This window comes from Epithele typhae (genome assembly GCF_022376455.1).
Source record: "Epithele typhae strain CBS 203.58 chromosome Unknown BXZ73scaffold_12, whole genome shotgun sequence".
Taxonomy (NCBI): Eukaryota; Fungi; Basidiomycota; class Agaricomycetes; order Polyporales; family Epitheliaceae; genus Epithele; species Epithele typhae.
Window position 1 is genome coordinate 471,712 of NW_025954203.1, and position 15,405 is coordinate 487,116.

Sequence of the window (15,405 nt, forward strand, 5' to 3'; positions counted from 1 at the left end):
GTGTTGTGCTGTAGCCTGGTACATATGTTGTATACCACGGGCTAGTGTCTGTGTGGGTAACCCATGACGACGAATACCACCTTGCCACCGTTCTACCCATGATTGGCACACCGACATGCTCGCGATCCTGCATTTGCGCATTTTGCATACACCCCAATTAATGCTGTGCGCTACACTAACATCCAGGCCCCACCAAAGCCTGAAATGACCGCATATAGTCCTACTCCAAAACAACCTTGACACCTGGAACCGCACCAAAGCCCTTCAACGTGCCGATCATCTTCAGCCACTCGCTCGGCGACCCGTGCACGGTCTTCCCCTTCGGCCCCACCCACTCGTCCATCCCCTCCCCCTTCAGCCCGTTCTTCACGCTCGAGTGCAGCGCCTCGAAGTACTTGTCCACCGTCGAGGACATGTACCCGGTGAGGCGGACGAGCTCGCCGCGGAACGCGACCCCGTCCGCGTACATCCCCGCGGATATCAGCGCGTCGTGCACGCCCACGAACGTCTGCCCGCGCCCGTTCAGGGTGTACAGCGACGGGGAGACGAAGAAGCGGTACGGCCGGCCCACGAAGCGCACGCGCGGGTGCCACGCGGCGGAGGACGCGTGCGCCGCGCTGGCAGGCCCGATGCCGGGGCCCCCGAACGCGATGACGGTGGCGTTCGAGATGTCGAGCCCGATGCGCGGGGAGCGGTATATGCGGCCTTGTGCGGGTTCGGGGTCGGCGCGCGCCCTGGCTTTGCCCTTGCCCTTGCCCTTGCCCTTGCCCTTGTAGCCACCGGGCGGAGGCTCGCCGCGGACGATGCGCACTGTGGAGAGGCGTCCTGTGGGAACGCCGGTGCCGCTCTTTGCGGCGCTGGCGGGCTCGAACGCGTGGATGTCGGACTGCCAGTGCGTGCGGACGAGGTCTTCGATGTTCTTGGCCCCGCACATGCGCAGGATGTTGTCAACGAGGACGGAGGGGCCGTTGATGACGTGGCCGTCGCTCAGGCGGCGCGCGGAGCGGAGGAGGATGCCGCCGCGCAGGACGTCTTTCGTGTCGTTATTGGGTCGGGCGATAGAGGACGAAGTCGAGGAGGCGGGGAGGGGGAAGTATTTGGATGTATGCGTGGCCTGGGCGCCGGGCCTGCCGATGGTGAGGTCCAGGCCTTTGCGGGAGCCACCCCGGTAGCCGTTCGAGCTGACAATGGTCGGCAGACACAAGCCGGGGTCATGCGTGCGCCCAGGCGGGCGGTGGAAGTACCTGCGGAGAACGGGGTGAGCCAGCGTAAACCTAGGAGAGAAGGAGACGGACCATCTGCCGCACTGGCTCTGCTCGTGGCTGGCGTGGGTGAACGGGTCCTCGTGGCAGCCGGACTTGTAGAGGTAGACCTCGATCTCCAGCAGCTGAAGGTGATCTGTTCGGGACGGAGATCGGACCTCGATAAGATGGTTGTGGAGGAGCTCATGGGCGATGCGATGGAAACGTGCGTCGAGGTCGTGGATGGTGTCGAGCTGGCTGAGGTCGAGAAGGTCAAGCAGAGGCAGGTCGCTCTCCGGGAGAGGTCCGAGGTTGTAGTGTAGTGGAGAATTCAGGTCGTCGATGGGGGTGACGCTTTCGACTGGTGATCCGGGAGCAGCTTGTGGCTTCGGGTTCAACCGTGACTGCAGTTCGGGAGGAGGATCTAAAGTGCCGGTCATTGTGGACGAAGATCTGGACGCCTCCGCTAGAGTGGACTTTAAGGTAGGCGGCGAGGGAAAGAAAGAGTTCAGAGTGTCGGGTGTGTTCTGGATAGCAGGCTGACGGTTTGGCGCCCCGATGACGGTGTTCTGGACAGTATGCTCGTAGAGTGCTGGCGGCGCGTACCCGCTCAACGCTTCACCAATGTCGAAGGCCGAGAAATCAGGGTCGATTCGGGGCTTTTTGGTTGGACGGAGTCCTCCATTACTCCAAGCGGAGTCACCCGGCATTGGCGAGGATGCATCCGGATTAAGGCTATCCTCGCGTCCCCGTCTGCTGCTGATGATTAAACGTTCGGGTGATCAACGGTCCTTGGACGCAAATGACATACCTTGGTTGTCTTCGCATCGGGACCAGGGCACCAACGTTTCAGAGAGAATAGTTGAGCCATTCAAGGGGTGGGACGGAATGCTGAGTTGGTGTGAAAGCGGCTGACAGGACCTCACGCGCCACGAGACCGCTACATGTGGCCGGCGCCTTTTGGCGTCTGACCGCTGCAGTCCTCCGAGTACTGGGCCGCCACCACGTCCTCTTCCTCTCCCCCACATTGTCTCTTTGTTGCGGACCGTTTCTTTAGATGCCGTCTTCTTCACCTGTGCGGATCATCGTCCGCTTGCCTTACAACCGGCCCGAGGACGCGCCTGAAGACCCACCTCGGGTGCGTGCATTCCAATCACGCTGTCGGACGACTATTTCCTTGACGCGTCGCGGTATGCGCCCTCGCAAGCTCAGGTGGAATGGAATGCGGAGAAGGAGCACATCCTTTGGGAGGTTATCGCGAAGAGCAGAGCCATGGAGGGAAACACCGACTGTACGTCTCTTTGTCCTTCATGTTCGCGAATGCAGGTGTATGCGCGCATATACCCATCTCATCTAACTTTCAGGGAAGGGCCTCGCTGCGCACCTTGAAGTTCCCCATCCATACCTCATGTACCGCGCCAAGTTCCGGTTCGAAGAGGACCTACGCGGCCTCCAGGGCATGGGCATTGGGGTCACCAGCCCTCTCTCCACCCTCCCCTCCGCCGTCGCCGCCACGTCCCCGCTGCGCCCGAACGGCGCGACCCCAGGCGAGTACTTCCCGCGCGTCACCAACCTCTCGCGGCCCCCGCTCTCCCTGCCCAACGGCGACACCCGCCTCGCCTGTTCCTCCACCACGAACGGGCCTGCCTCCGCCTCGACCTCCGCCGCCGTCCACGCCGGCACCAGCACGCTCCGCCCCGCGTTGGGCGTGCGCGCGCGGCTGAGCTCGCTCGGGCGGGCGCATGGGCGGGCACTCGCGCAGCACCGCACGGTCAGCGGCCAGGAGCATGTGCAGAGTCCGCTGTCGGCGAACCCCGCGTACGCGTATCCATCGCCTTCGAAGAAGGTGTCGTCATCGACCATCACGCTGCAGGGACCAGTGCGGAAGACGCGTTCGCCCATGGGACCGCCGCTCTCCCCGGCGTCGTCTCGGGCGGGTTCGTCCTCGGATGGAGCGAACGGAGGGGACGACGACATGAGCGACGAGGAGGACGAGGAGAGCGACGAGGACGTGCGGAGAGAGGAGGAGGCAGAGAGGCAGGAGTCGTTGGCGAGGAAGCTGCAGAATCTCGGCAAGCTCATCACCGAAGACACGCTCGGTCTTGTGGCCGAGCGTCGAGTACCAGTGGCCTCTAGCGTGCGGTTGAACGGCAGTGGGAGTGGGTTGGTTATGAAACCGCGAGGTCGGACACGTCCCATGTCTGCCTCCATGGCCATGCAACAGCAGCGCCCCTCCCCTTCCCGCAGCCAGAGCCACCGGAGTCTGTCTAGCGCAAGCGTCGACTCCCCTCAAGACTCGCCACAAGGTTCCATCCCGTCCATCCCGTCGTCCTCTCACACATCCCACCGGAATGGTGCTCCACGTCTCCAACCGCTCACGCACACGCGACATCGCAGTCAGGGCCAGACTGCACCAGTATCCGCGCTCAGTCCCCACCACCACCTCTCTCGCTCGCATTCCCAGTCCCTCTCGTCACATTCCCTCTCTCAGTCGCCCTCGAACTCGACAAGCTACTTCGCCGCACACTCCCCCACACGCGCAACATCACCACCGCCCGCACGGCCGTCCCCACCTGCAGTTTCATATAGAGCCGCCCAAGGACGTGCGGTGCGGACGCGACGCGCCGACCTGGTGGCGGGCACCCCGACAGGGAGCGAAGCGTCGAGCTTCAGCGATATCAGTGGTATGTCTTCCAGTCACTTCCTGTATGTGTTGCTGACGCGCCATTTGCCTAGACTCGAGCCTGTCGCAGTCAGCACTACAGAGCGCGCTGATGTCGAACATACAGGGTGGAGGCGGGTCGCGATTGTAAGTCTGTCGTTTCGCTTCGTGCGCACAAGGGCTGATGGCGCACCACACGCAGTTCGTCGTTTGCGCGCAGCAACGCACCTGCGAGACGATCGACGAGAAGCTGAGCGGTTGGTGTGCCCGTATGTGGATGTTGGCGCCGTTGCGTACCATTAGTCTCATAGAGGCTGGAAGGTGTTGGAGATACATGATCATTCAACTAGTGACGTACACGTCCCGCAACAAGCTACGCGACTGCACTTCGTCGGTTCTTGGCCGGGTCACTTGTACAGACGCACAAAGGGTGGACGTGAAGTGGAGGCGGCGCTTCATCTGGGAACAATGATGTATGCGCTGTCTCTTCCTTATACTTTACAACACTCGTTCGAGGCCGGCACCATCATCCCGCTCATCCACGGCTACAACATCTACTTCAGGCTTGCGCTTCTTCGCATACCTAATGAAAGGTCCGCTGGAGCCTGTGGCGCACGGCGAAGAGCGTTTGGAAGCTCGAGCAGCACGTCGACACCCTCTTGACGACGCCCCCTAGGTCACGGTGTTAAATTTGCATTCAGGGAGTCTACTATGCTGGTTAGGAGGCGGCAAAAAAGTGACATAAATACCCGCCTCCTCCTCCTCCTCCTCCTCCTCCTCCTCCTCCTCCCATCCACCATGTCGTCCTTGCTAGATCTCAACCTCGACGTCCTTTTTCTCATCGCCTCTTATCTTCAAGGCTGGGATGCTCTCAATTTATCTCTTTGTGCAAAACGGGCCTACCACATGGCGATTCCCCAGGTCTATCGCAAAACCTACTACAGCTACACCGAGTTTGATATATGGTGCAACCGCTTGTTCGCCTTAGACCCCATCTTAGAATACCCCCGGATTTCGTACCTGCGCTCCTTGGTCATCAGCCCATGCTCAGGTCTACCAGCCATGTTTCCTGGACTGGTCGAGGTTTTCGCCCGAGCCCCGCGCCTCGAATCCTTCATCGGCAGATTCGAATGGAACATGGAGTGCTGTGCCACCGATTATCCTCAGTTTGGAGAGGCGCTGGGTGCGTTGAAGCTCCTACGCCAACTCAAGTTGAACGGCGTCGGCCCTGCCACCATGCACATGCTTTACGCCCTTCCTAATGCTCCGACAATCGAGGCCCTCTCGCTCGATTACCGCCCTCCGAATTCGTGGAGTTCAGGAGGGAACCCGTCTCTCGCCCTGGCAAACGTCCTTTCACGCTTTACTCGGCTGCGTTACTTGAAGGTCAACAGGCAGGGCTTGACGCATGTGCTGGATCCATCCATTCCTACAACAAACCCCCTCAAGCATCCCCAACTACCCAGCTTGCGCACTTTGTGTGCTGTTGAATCTCAAGGCGTCGAAGTGATGGACCTAGTTCCGCTCTGTCCGAACCTGTCCTCCTTCTCCTACGTCTCCTTTTACGCAGACGCGTACGAGTACCGACGAAGGATGGCGGAGTCCCCGTGGCCTGCGCTCCGAGCCTTCGAATGCCTCCCCGGATTCCCTCGAGGAGGCTCGCGCTCTCCTTCCTCTCTGCCACGGTCGAGCTCTGGTCCCGTCGGCCGGCTCACCATAGCCACCCCTTTGTCCATCTCTGCCCCATCTCTGTCCCCGATATCCTCAGAGGACTCGACAAACACCTTCACGTTCGTTAGCGCCGTCCGGCCCAGCGCTCTTATGCTCAAGGTCGACGTCCATCTCCCCTCTCCGTTCCCTAATTTGAACAAAATCAAGCTCATAAGCTGGGCCGACTCTTTCCGGATCGATCCGCCGCTGCGCTCCCTCGAGCTGCTTTTCCTCTCGCCCAACCAACACCTAGTAAGTATAAGTAACGCGGCCACAAGCATCCGAAGCTCGCTCACCCAATGCCCGCGTTCAGACAGGTCTCGGCTTGGCGATGGAGGGTCTGCCCCTATACTACCTCGGTGTGCACGTCATCGCCGACGGGCGCAAAATCCAGCGGAACGTCACGCGCACCGAGGTCGCACGCGCACTCGATCCTCGGGCCTTCTTCAACGCGATGCCGACCCTGCGCGTGCTCGGGATCGGAGACCAGATGCTCGCCCTGGATCACATGGGGAAGGAGCGAGAGGCACCGAGAGAGCTCGAGGACACAAGCGGGGAATGGACGCGGCGGACGAGGTGGTGGTGGATGGAGGGCGGGGAGATGGTCGAGATTTGGAGGGAGGATGCCGAGCGCGCGCGGGAGGTCATCGAGCGTCCGGAGTTCGACCGCGAGCGTGGTCTGGAAGGTGCGTAGTTTCAAGATGGGCGTAGGGTTGCCATGTGGGGCTAACGCGACGTATCTCTCGCCAGGGTTCTTTTCGGAAAAGTGCCATCTGTATAGCCCACTTACCTGACCGCGTGAGTTAAGATGCGGCTGGTCAAGCACAGCCTGATGAAGGAGTATTGTACTGTCTCATCGAGTTTTAAACCTGAGCGGAAGTGCGATGGTACATTCACGTGATCGATCCGCATTCGTCCGAGACCCGGCAATCTTCACCAGTCACCCCGCCATAGGCTCGATTATCCATCCCCCTTTCGTCGTAACTCCTGGCAGAGAGAGGAATGAGTGAGGCGGACGGCGCGGGGAGGAGCGCCGAGGCAAGAGGCAAGCGATGAGCGCTTGCCTGCCGTCGCTCCTCCCGCCGTAGACTCGCGCCTGTCTCCTTCGCTCGTTCCTCGCTTCCACTCCAGACCATACACTTAACCCTGAGAGGAGATGCCCGACGCGTGTAAAAAAGCGCTCAATCATCCAGCTGCATGCCATTGAGCGAGATCAAAGCCTTCATTGAGTATGGGGGACATGAAGATAGATGAAAGAAATTGCACAGATATAACGACAATGATCATATGTACCTTGATACCAAGTTTGAAGTGAATCGGGGGTGGTTTGCGAAACGGTGCCGCCGAAAGGCTATGGCGCGGTCACCCAAGGGTAATAACGCGGGCGGGTTCACCAAAGGGCAATAACGGTGCCATACTAAGGGATTTAGCATTTAGCTTTGTCGAAGGCTTGTGACACTTTTGGATGAGGTTGTTGTGCTTGCCTGGGAGTGGCAAGTGAACTCTATCTGACCGTAGATATATCAGTCTACCGCAGTGATCCCAGCTTTCCCCTCGATCCTCCCGCGACGAAGAAGACAGGTGCGAAGACTTTCACTCGAAGTTTTCATGCATACTGAGGTTTTCAAAGGATGCCAGACACCCCCACCTGCTGTATGTGCGGGAAAACGCTCTCTGAAAACCCGAAACGTTGTTCCGGGTGTCACGAAGCAGCGTACTGCGGTAAGGTGTGCCAGAAGAGGCACTGGGTGGTCCACATCTTCGACTGCAAGACGGACAAGCCCATCGGCACCGTTTACTACCTCGCCCGCGCATGCCTCAACAAGATCCCCCCGCTCGACGCGCAGACAAGAGTCGACTACGGCTTCCACAAGATTTCGTACACCCTCAGCGGACCCGCTGAGCTACATCTCCTCCGGTTGTATACACGCGTACTCGATGTGGTCTCCCGCGACATCTTGCGCCAATGGCAGCGACAGGGACGACTCGTCCAGGGCATCAAATCCGTGTTCGAGGGATCTCCGCGCGCCCAAGACCCCGCATATACCTGGTTCCTCCAGCACGAATCCCACTTCGACGACCTCACGACCTTCGACGCCGACCGCGCGTGGGAGGTCGCGCAGGACGACGTGAACACCTGGCTGCTCGCCGGCTGGCAGCACACGTAACGGTTCACGTTACGTCATGCACCTTACGATCATCTCGGCTACCGCTTTCGGACTCATGCTAGTATGCACCTGCATTTTGTATTCTACATACCTCTCGGGCAACCAACACCATCTTCTACGACACGACGTCCTACGGACGGCTCGGCGGTCGTCCTGCTCGCCTACGACTCTCCTGCGGGCAGGCTACGTGACGTCCCGGCCGCCGACCGTCACAGCACATCGGCCGCTCCCCCGACGACTCCACGGACGACATCTGGGCGGCGATCCGCGCGGTGCCGGAGCGGGAGGGCACCTGCCTCCTCTTCTACTTCTTCGCCCTCGCCGGCGTCGTCCCCGTGCCGTGGCAGGGGATATCTGGAAGCGCGTACCGAACGCTCGCCCACGCGTGCGCGTTCGACGCCTTCTTCGCCGCGCACGACGCTGGAGCCCTCCCCGCGCTCTTCCGCGAGCACGGCATCGCGGTGCCCAACGTGTCGTGCTTCGACGACGTCGTGAGCGTCCCGCCCGGGGCCGCGCTGAAGACCGTCTGGAACCTGAAGCGGCGCATCGACGTCCTCATGGCGGCCCTCCCGGGCGAACCGGCGCGACAGGTGCTCGTCGCGCCCGCGGCGGACGTCTTCGCGGCGGACTACGGGTACACGAACTGCCAGAGCGAGGAGGAGACGCAGCTGCTGGACGACCTCTACACGCGCGTGTTCACGAAGCTGGAGCGGCCGGTCGATCCGCTGGAGCTGCATCGGGCGTCCGTCGAGTAGAGGCTGGTCAAGTACGTCGGCCGGTTCGCGAACCTGCAGGACGAGCACGCCGCGGACCATGCGCGCCTGCTGAAGACGGAGGAGCGGGGCGTCGACGCAGAGGTGCGTGGTTGTCTGTCTGTAGCCGACGGAGGCACTGACCACAACCTCTCCCGTCTACTGCAGGCTGATTGGGCTCACGCGGTCTCTCAGATGTCCGTCCCTAGTCTCCCCTAGATAGCCCTTCTAACAGAGGTGCATCCCACGACTGTGTTTATTCCATGTCCACGAGGCTCTTCGTGTCCTCCCTACGTACGGTTTCGTTACAGCACTCGTTCGAGTCCAGCACCATCGTCTCCCTCTTCCACCGCTGCAACATCGTCGTCTACGACTTGCGATTCTTCGCCGACGTGGTGAAAGGTCCGCCGGGGCGCGCGGCGAAGAGCGTCTGGAATCTCGAGAAATGGGGTTTTGGGGAGCACAAGAGAGATAAAATGCGAGTCTGTCTTCAAGGTGCCTATTGCTGTCAAGCAGACAAGTCATTGAGCACCTATGGCGATATGTACACGCCAACGACCATATACACCGTTAGTTTCCGAGTCAACGATAGTTCTCCGGTCGAGCTCTCACTCTCATGGGCGGATGGAGAACAGTTCCGGGGTTGAATAGACGTACAAGTGTAGCCCTGCATAAATGAGAACGAGAATTTTGCCTTCGATACGCCGAGGGTGTCTTCCATGTCCACCAAAGCTTCAAGCATACCCCGAAGAAGTGCACGAGACACATCTGTGTCCGTTCCCGGATGTCAGATGGGGATGCATAAAGCTGGTGAATAGAAGACATACCTGAACAGTGCACAGTCCGAGACGCCTTTACTCCGGCCCAACATCCTCCGTAGACCAATCCACGACCTGGCCAGTCCGTGTGCTCCGCCCGCGGTGTTTAGTGACTTTGATCCGGACTGGACTAGCTCGCTCTCCACTTCCGTAGTGCCATTACCAGCCGCAACTTGTGGGTCTGGGTCCGGTGTTCGGTCGGTGTTGAGCCGTCGTGCACGACTGATGGAGATGCTCTTGCTCAAGAGAAGTGGCAGGATGAAGCAGAGGACGTCGTCAAAGGTATATTGAAGCCGGCTTGTGAGAGAACATGAGAGCCGGACAGAGAATATTTGTCGCGCTCGCCTCGCGCGTCGCGGCTTCTCCGGATCGGCCTTCACACGGCGGGCCGCCACCCGGCTACGCAATTCCCCTCTTCCTATCCACCATGTCGTCCTTGCTGGATCTCAACCTCGACCTCCTGCTCCTCATCATCTCCTATCTTCAAGGCTGGGATGCTCTCAACTTATCTCTTTGTGCCAAACGGGCTTACCACTTGGCCATTCCCCGAGCCTATGTCTACCTCGACAAAACCTGCCGCGACCACGCCGACTTCAACATATGGCGCGAACGTGTCTTCGCCTTAGACCCCATCCTAAAATCCCCTCGGATTTCATGCCTGCGCTCCTTGGTCATCCAGCACCGAGGGCAACACGGTCTCCGAGCCATAGTTGCCGGACTAGTCGAGGTTTTCGCCCAAGCCCGCCGTCTCGAATCCTTCGTCGCCAGATTCGAAGAGAGTCTGGATCCTGGTGTCACCGAATGTCCTCGGCTTGGAGAGGCGCTGGGTGCGTTGAAGTTCCTACGTCAACTCAACTTGACCGGCGTCGGCTCTGCCACCATGCACATGCTCCACGCTCTTCCCAATGCTCCCATAATCGAGGCCCTATCGCTCGATTACCACCCTCCGAATTCGTGGAGTGCAGGAGAGAACCCGTTTCCCGCTCTGGCGAAAGTCCTCTCCCGGTTTGCTCGTCTGCGTTACTTGATGTTCGTATTCAAGCAGGACTTGGTAGTTCCCGAGCTGGATCCATCCATTCCTCCGACAAACCCCCTCATATATCCCCAACTGCCCAGCTTGCGTACTCTGGCTGTTGCCGAGTCTTACAGCTGCAACTTAATGGACCTCGTTCCCCTCTGTCCCAACCTGTCCTCCCTTTCTTACATCTCCTTGCGCGCGGACGCGAACGTGTACCGACGAAAGATAGCGGACACCCCGTGGCCTGCTCTCCGAGCCTTCGAATGCCTCCCCGGGTACCTTCAAGGTCGCCAGCACCCTCCTCCCTCTCTGCCACAGTCGAGGGGGGATGTCAGCCGGCTCACCATAGTCACTCCTTTGTCCATCTCCGCCCCATCCCTCTCCCCGATGTCCTCAACGGCCTCGGCAAGCACCTTCGCGTTCGTTCGCGCCGTCCAGCCGAGCGCTCTTGTGCTCAAGGTCCTTCTTCGCTCCCCATCCTCCAGTTCGGAGAAAAGCCAACTCATATGCTGGGCCGACGCTTTCCGGGTCGACCCACCGCTGCGCTCCCTCGAGCTGCTTTTCCTCTCGCCCAACCAACACCTAGTAAGTCACGTGGCCATAAGCATCCGGAGCTCGTTCACCCAATGCGTGCGTTCAGACAGGTCTTGGCGCGGCGATGGAGGGCATGTCCCTATATTACCTCGGCGTGCACGTTATCGTCGACAGGCATAAAATCTTCCAGCGGAACGTCACGCGCACCGAGGTCGCACGCGCACTCGATCCTCGGGCCTTCTTCGACGCGATACCGACCCTACGCGTGCTCGGGATCGGAGACCAGATGCTCGCCCTGGATCACACGGGGAAGGAGCGAGAGGCACCGAGAGAGCCTGACGAGACAAGCAGGGAATGGACGCGGCGGACGAGGTGGTGGTGGATGGAGGGCGGGGAGATGGTCGAGATTTGGAGGGAGGATGCCGAGCGCGCGCGCGAGATCATCGAGCGTCCGGAGTTCGACCGGGAGCGTGGTCTGGAAGGTGCGTGGTTTGATGGGTGTAGGGTTGCTGTGGGGCTAACGCGACGTATCTCTCGCCAGGGTTCTTCTCGGAGAAGTGTCTGTATAGCATGCTTACCTGACCGCGTGAGTTGAGATGCGGCTGGTCAAGCACTGTCCAGTGATGCAGGAGTATTGTACTGTCCCATCGAGTTTTAAAGCGCAAGTGCGATGGTACATTCACGTGATCGATCCGCATTCGTCCGAGACCCGGCAATCTTCACCCCGCCATATGCGCAATGCAGGCCATGCTCACGCTGCGAGGCTTCTTGCACGTAAGTATACTCGCGCTTTCTCTGCGGAGTTCAGATCGAAGGTCGGAGCATTGAGATGTGGGCGACGGAGTTTGAAGTCGCTCCATCCCCGACTCCCTTCGATCTGAGCCTGGACTCTGCCCTCGACGTCGACATTTTCTGACTGCTTATCTGCACTAGAGGGAGAGTGGACCCGGGTCGCCCTCTTGTTTGTCTTCATCTCATCCATCTGCTTCCTCCCTGCACCCGCACATCTACCACGCAACACAGAAACAGGTAAGTTCGCCTACCACACTCCGCTTGGACGTCGCGCGAGTGCTGAGCCCACCACAGAATGCACAAGTGCGCCAAGTGCGACACCGTTCTCCCCGCAGAGAACCCCAAGCGCTGCTCCGCATGCCGTGAGGCTTGCTACTGCAGCCAAAAGTGCCAACAGGAGCACTGGCCGCTCCACATCTTCGACTGCAAGCCTGGCCAGCCGATCAGCACCGTGTACTACCTCGCGCGCGCGATCCACAACAACATCGTCCCGAGCGATCCCCAGACAAGGATTGACTACGGCTTCGAGAAGATCGCGGAACACGACGGCCGCTCGAGCGAAGACTACCTGCTCATCGTCTACGCGATCGTCCTCAAATCCGTCTCGCCCCAGAACCTCCGCCGCTGGCAGCGCAACGGCCGGCTCGCGCCCGAGATCAAGGCCCTCTTCGAGGCGATGCCCCCCGAGACCCGCGGCGGAGGCTACAAGCTCTTCCTCAAGTACGAGCGCATCTTCGACCGCCCGGACGACGTCGAGAAGGGGGTCGCGCACCCCCCCGCGGACACGCACATGAACAAGCTCTACCGCGACGGCTGGATCCACATGGGCGGGGACCCGAAGGCGCCCCAGGCGGAGATCGACGCGTCGATCCGCGCGCTCTCCCCGCGCGCGCGCTTCGTGCACTACGCGTACATCATCCTCTTCGCGAGCGAGCTGCCCGCGCCGCAGATGCCGGCGTGGCTCGCGTTCGGGTTCGTGACGACGAGCTCGGAGCGGGAGGTGTCGGAGCTCGGGATGGCGTACATCGAGCTCGTCCACTACTGCACGTTCGACGAGTTCCTCGAGGCGTACAACGAGGGGCGCATGCCCGGGCTCTTCCGCCAGTACCGCGTCGCGCTTCCCAAGCCCCGGGTCTTCGAGGCGATGATGGGCGACAAGCCGGACATGTTCGATTCGGTGTGGTACCTGAAGGCGCACGTCGACATCCTACAGGTCTCAAAGGAGGACAACGCGGAGCGGTTTTACGACCCGAAGCCTGCGACGCGCTGCGGAGACTACGGGTACGACAATGTGCGGGACAAAGCCGAGTCGAAGCTGCTGGACGAGCTGTACCTGGAGCTGTTCGGGAAGGTTCAGAAAGGGATGGATCCGCTGGAGCTCCACCAAGCGTGCATGGACGGGAAGCTGGTCGAGTACGTGAGCCGGTTCGTGAAGCTGGGGACGCACGCGGCGCTGTACAAGCGGCTGTTGAACAAGAGGACGAGCCTGGGGAGGAGAGGTGAGTTGTCGTTGAGATCGCTCCATGTGGTAGCTCATGATGTATTCCGCACAGGTTGAGAGCATGGAGACTAATCAGGGCGCATGTGACATGAAGTGGTATGCGCCACATTGTAACACCAGTAAGAAAGTTGCTACCAGTCAGTTCGCGCCACGGTTTTCTGGTGTGGATTCGCTCAGTCCATGAGAGCTTGAAACGCTGCTCGGGCTGTCCTGAAGCATGGTACTGTACTCAACACTGTCAGACTAAATACCGGGTCCTTCATATCGATCTTCCGCTAACGCCTTACGTGCGCGTCTTGCATGCAACTTCCCCCTCTGAACGCTCAGACAAGGGTTTACTATGTCTTTGAGAAGTTCAAGTCCAAGCTTGTGTCGACACGAAGTCAGAACACGTTCTCCAAGAAGTCTTCGTCCAGGATCTGCATTGATGGCAGCGAGCGCGACCAGCTGATCGGTATCAAAGGGGTATACATGGGCTGGTGGTCATGATCTCTCCGCAATACAGTATGTATGCAACAAGTGTTCCTATGCTCGAGGACGTAACTCTCGATCTCGTAGAACTACTGCAACCTGAACTTCGTCGGAGTCCGTGGGCAAAACAGAGCTATCGTGCGGTCAACGAGTGCGCAGCACCGCGGGGACGGAGCGCGTCGACCTCCGCCAGAACGACTTCGAGAGCGTCTTGAACTTTCCCGACAGCCGCGACGCCGCGGAGTCCTCGCGCGCCATCCGAGGCAGCTCGCGACCGCGCTCCTCGCCAGCCCAGACGGAGACCACCGACGCGTCCGACCACGACGCCGAAATCCCCGAAGGGTTCTCGCACGCGGTCGTCGACGACGCGGCGGACAGCGTCGACCCCCTGCGTACCAAGTGCGATGCGCGCGCGCGGAAGAAGCTCCACGTGTCCCGCGCGCACCGCGCGCACCCGCGCTCCGTAGGCCCGTCCCTCTCCCCTCGCCCCTGCCGCCGGTCTTCCACCGCGCGCGCCGCGCGAGCCCACACAGCGCGCTGGCCCCGCACGATCTCGCGGGCGGCGTACCCAAGCGCCTCCTCTGCGACGGCGAGCTCGCGCTCGGTCCACGCGAGCTGTTCGAGCGCCAGCTCGCGCTCGGCGCGGTGCGTCGCGGCGGCGTGCGCATGCGCAGCGGCGGAGGACTTGGCGGTGGCGAGGGCGCGCGTGGCGTGCGTGAGGGAGGCGTGGAGCGCGCGCGCGGTGTGGGTCGTGTTCGCGAGCTCGGCGAGTGTGGCGTCGAGGAGGGCGGTGGTGTGGGCGAGGGAGGCGTCGGAGGCGCGGAGGCGGGCGCCCGGGAGGGTGGGGGAGGGCGGGGAGGAGAGGACGCTGTCGGCGCGAGGGGAGGTGGATGGGCTGGGGAGGTTGACGATCACCATGGTGGGCGCTGGGGTGTAGCGTGGAGGTTTGGGCTTCGAAGAGGATGGGAAAAGCAGAGCGAGTTGACGTGATAACGGGCGATCAACGCAGAAAACGGAAAGGGAGCACAACGAGGGGAGGACGCGTCTGGCGCGTGGTGGAGGCAGAGGGCAAGTTCGAACGGACAGTCCAGGGATGTTTTGAACCACTTCGCTTGGAGGCTGACCAGTGTCCGCCGCACGGCATAAAAACGAGCGCGGAGGCTAACAAAAATTGTAAACGAGTCCAATAAATACGAAAATCGATTGCCCGAACGAACCTCCGGTACAAAGCCACCTCGCCCGCGCCCTTCCAAGCGTGCTATCTGAAAGAGGGCGCGCAGGCCACAAGCACTTCGAGGAGAAAAGCTGCCGCGCGAGAGAGAGAACGGAACGTACGTTCAGGAAATCCAGAACCACATGGCAGCGATGGCACCTATGTAGCGCCCCCTTCGCTCATTCCTGGCGGTCTCTCCAGATTTTGACGGCCAGCTTTACTGTACTGTTCGGATGCTTCGTCCCCCCCATGGTAGAGCAATCGCGCTTCTCCTCGACACTCAAAACTTCCGTGTGCAGAGCCACGAGCCGGGGCGGGCGCTCGCTTACTCATCTCGAGCGGGCCGCCGAACCGTGCGCCAGTCGCCTCCGCCGAACTTGCTCTTGACGCCACCCATCTTCACCGCTGCTCAGTGCTGTCAATAACCTTCAGCTTATTGCTGCGAGAGGTACGATCGGAAAAACTCCCAGCCTATGCGATAATTCCCGGATAGTCATTCCCGTGCTTCACTCCATGAACAATCTC

The 15,405-nt window shown here is 60.5% G+C and overlaps 6 protein-coding genes across 6 annotated transcripts; 4 read left to right on the forward strand and 2 right to left on the reverse strand.

Moving 5' to 3' along the window:
- Positions 1 to 220: 220 nt before the first annotated feature.
- Positions 221 to 1,681, reverse strand: BXZ73DRAFT_43968 (uncharacterized protein; the record flags this gene model as incomplete). Its single annotated transcript, XM_048019251.1, has 3 exons — positions 221 to 757; positions 812 to 1,244; positions 1,296 to 1,681. The coding sequence occupies 3 exons, from the start codon at positions 1,679 to 1,681 to the stop codon at positions 221 to 223; spliced, it is 1,356 nt and encodes a 451-aa protein (XP_047879869.1).
- A 617-nt stretch (positions 1,682 to 2,298) lies between these two features.
- Positions 2,299 to 4,157, forward strand: BXZ73DRAFT_99571 (uncharacterized protein; the record flags this gene model as incomplete). The annotated part of the gene is made up of 5 exons (XM_048028047.1): positions 2,299 to 2,379; positions 2,454 to 2,532; positions 2,606 to 3,925; positions 3,978 to 4,050; positions 4,106 to 4,157. The coding sequence occupies 5 exons, from the start codon at positions 2,299 to 2,301 to the stop codon at positions 4,155 to 4,157; spliced, it is 1,605 nt and encodes a 534-aa protein (XP_047879870.1).
- Positions 4,158 to 7,244: 3,087 nt separating this feature from the next.
- On the forward strand, positions 7,245 to 8,536 carry BXZ73DRAFT_43967 (uncharacterized protein; the record flags this gene model as incomplete). Its single annotated transcript, XM_048019250.1, has 2 exons — positions 7,245 to 7,727; positions 7,997 to 8,536. 2 exons carry the CDS (start codon positions 7,245 to 7,247, stop codon positions 8,534 to 8,536), a joined length of 1,023 nt encoding a protein of 340 aa, XP_047879871.1.
- Positions 8,537 to 9,778: 1,242 nt separating this feature from the next.
- On the forward strand, positions 9,779 to 11,485 carry BXZ73DRAFT_99573 (uncharacterized protein; the record flags this gene model as incomplete). Its single annotated transcript, XM_048028048.1, has 3 exons — positions 9,779 to 10,954; positions 11,010 to 11,385; positions 11,445 to 11,485. 3 exons carry the CDS (start codon positions 9,779 to 9,781, stop codon positions 11,483 to 11,485), a joined length of 1,593 nt encoding a protein of 530 aa, XP_047879872.1.
- Positions 11,486 to 11,990: 505 nt separating this feature from the next.
- BXZ73DRAFT_43872 (uncharacterized protein) lies at positions 11,991 to 13,253 on the forward strand (the record flags this gene model as incomplete). Its single annotated transcript, XM_048019222.1, has 1 exon — positions 11,991 to 13,253. One exon carries the CDS (start codon positions 11,991 to 11,993, stop codon positions 13,251 to 13,253), a length of 1,263 nt encoding a protein of 420 aa, XP_047879873.1.
- Positions 13,254 to 13,811: 558 nt separating this feature from the next.
- BXZ73DRAFT_76076 (uncharacterized protein) lies at positions 13,812 to 14,585 on the reverse strand (the record flags this gene model as incomplete). The annotated part of the gene is made up of 1 exon (XM_048022345.1): positions 13,812 to 14,585. The coding sequence occupies one exon, from the start codon at positions 14,583 to 14,585 to the stop codon at positions 13,812 to 13,814; it is 774 nt and encodes a 257-aa protein (XP_047879874.1).
- Positions 14,586 to 15,405: the final 820 nt, after the last annotated feature.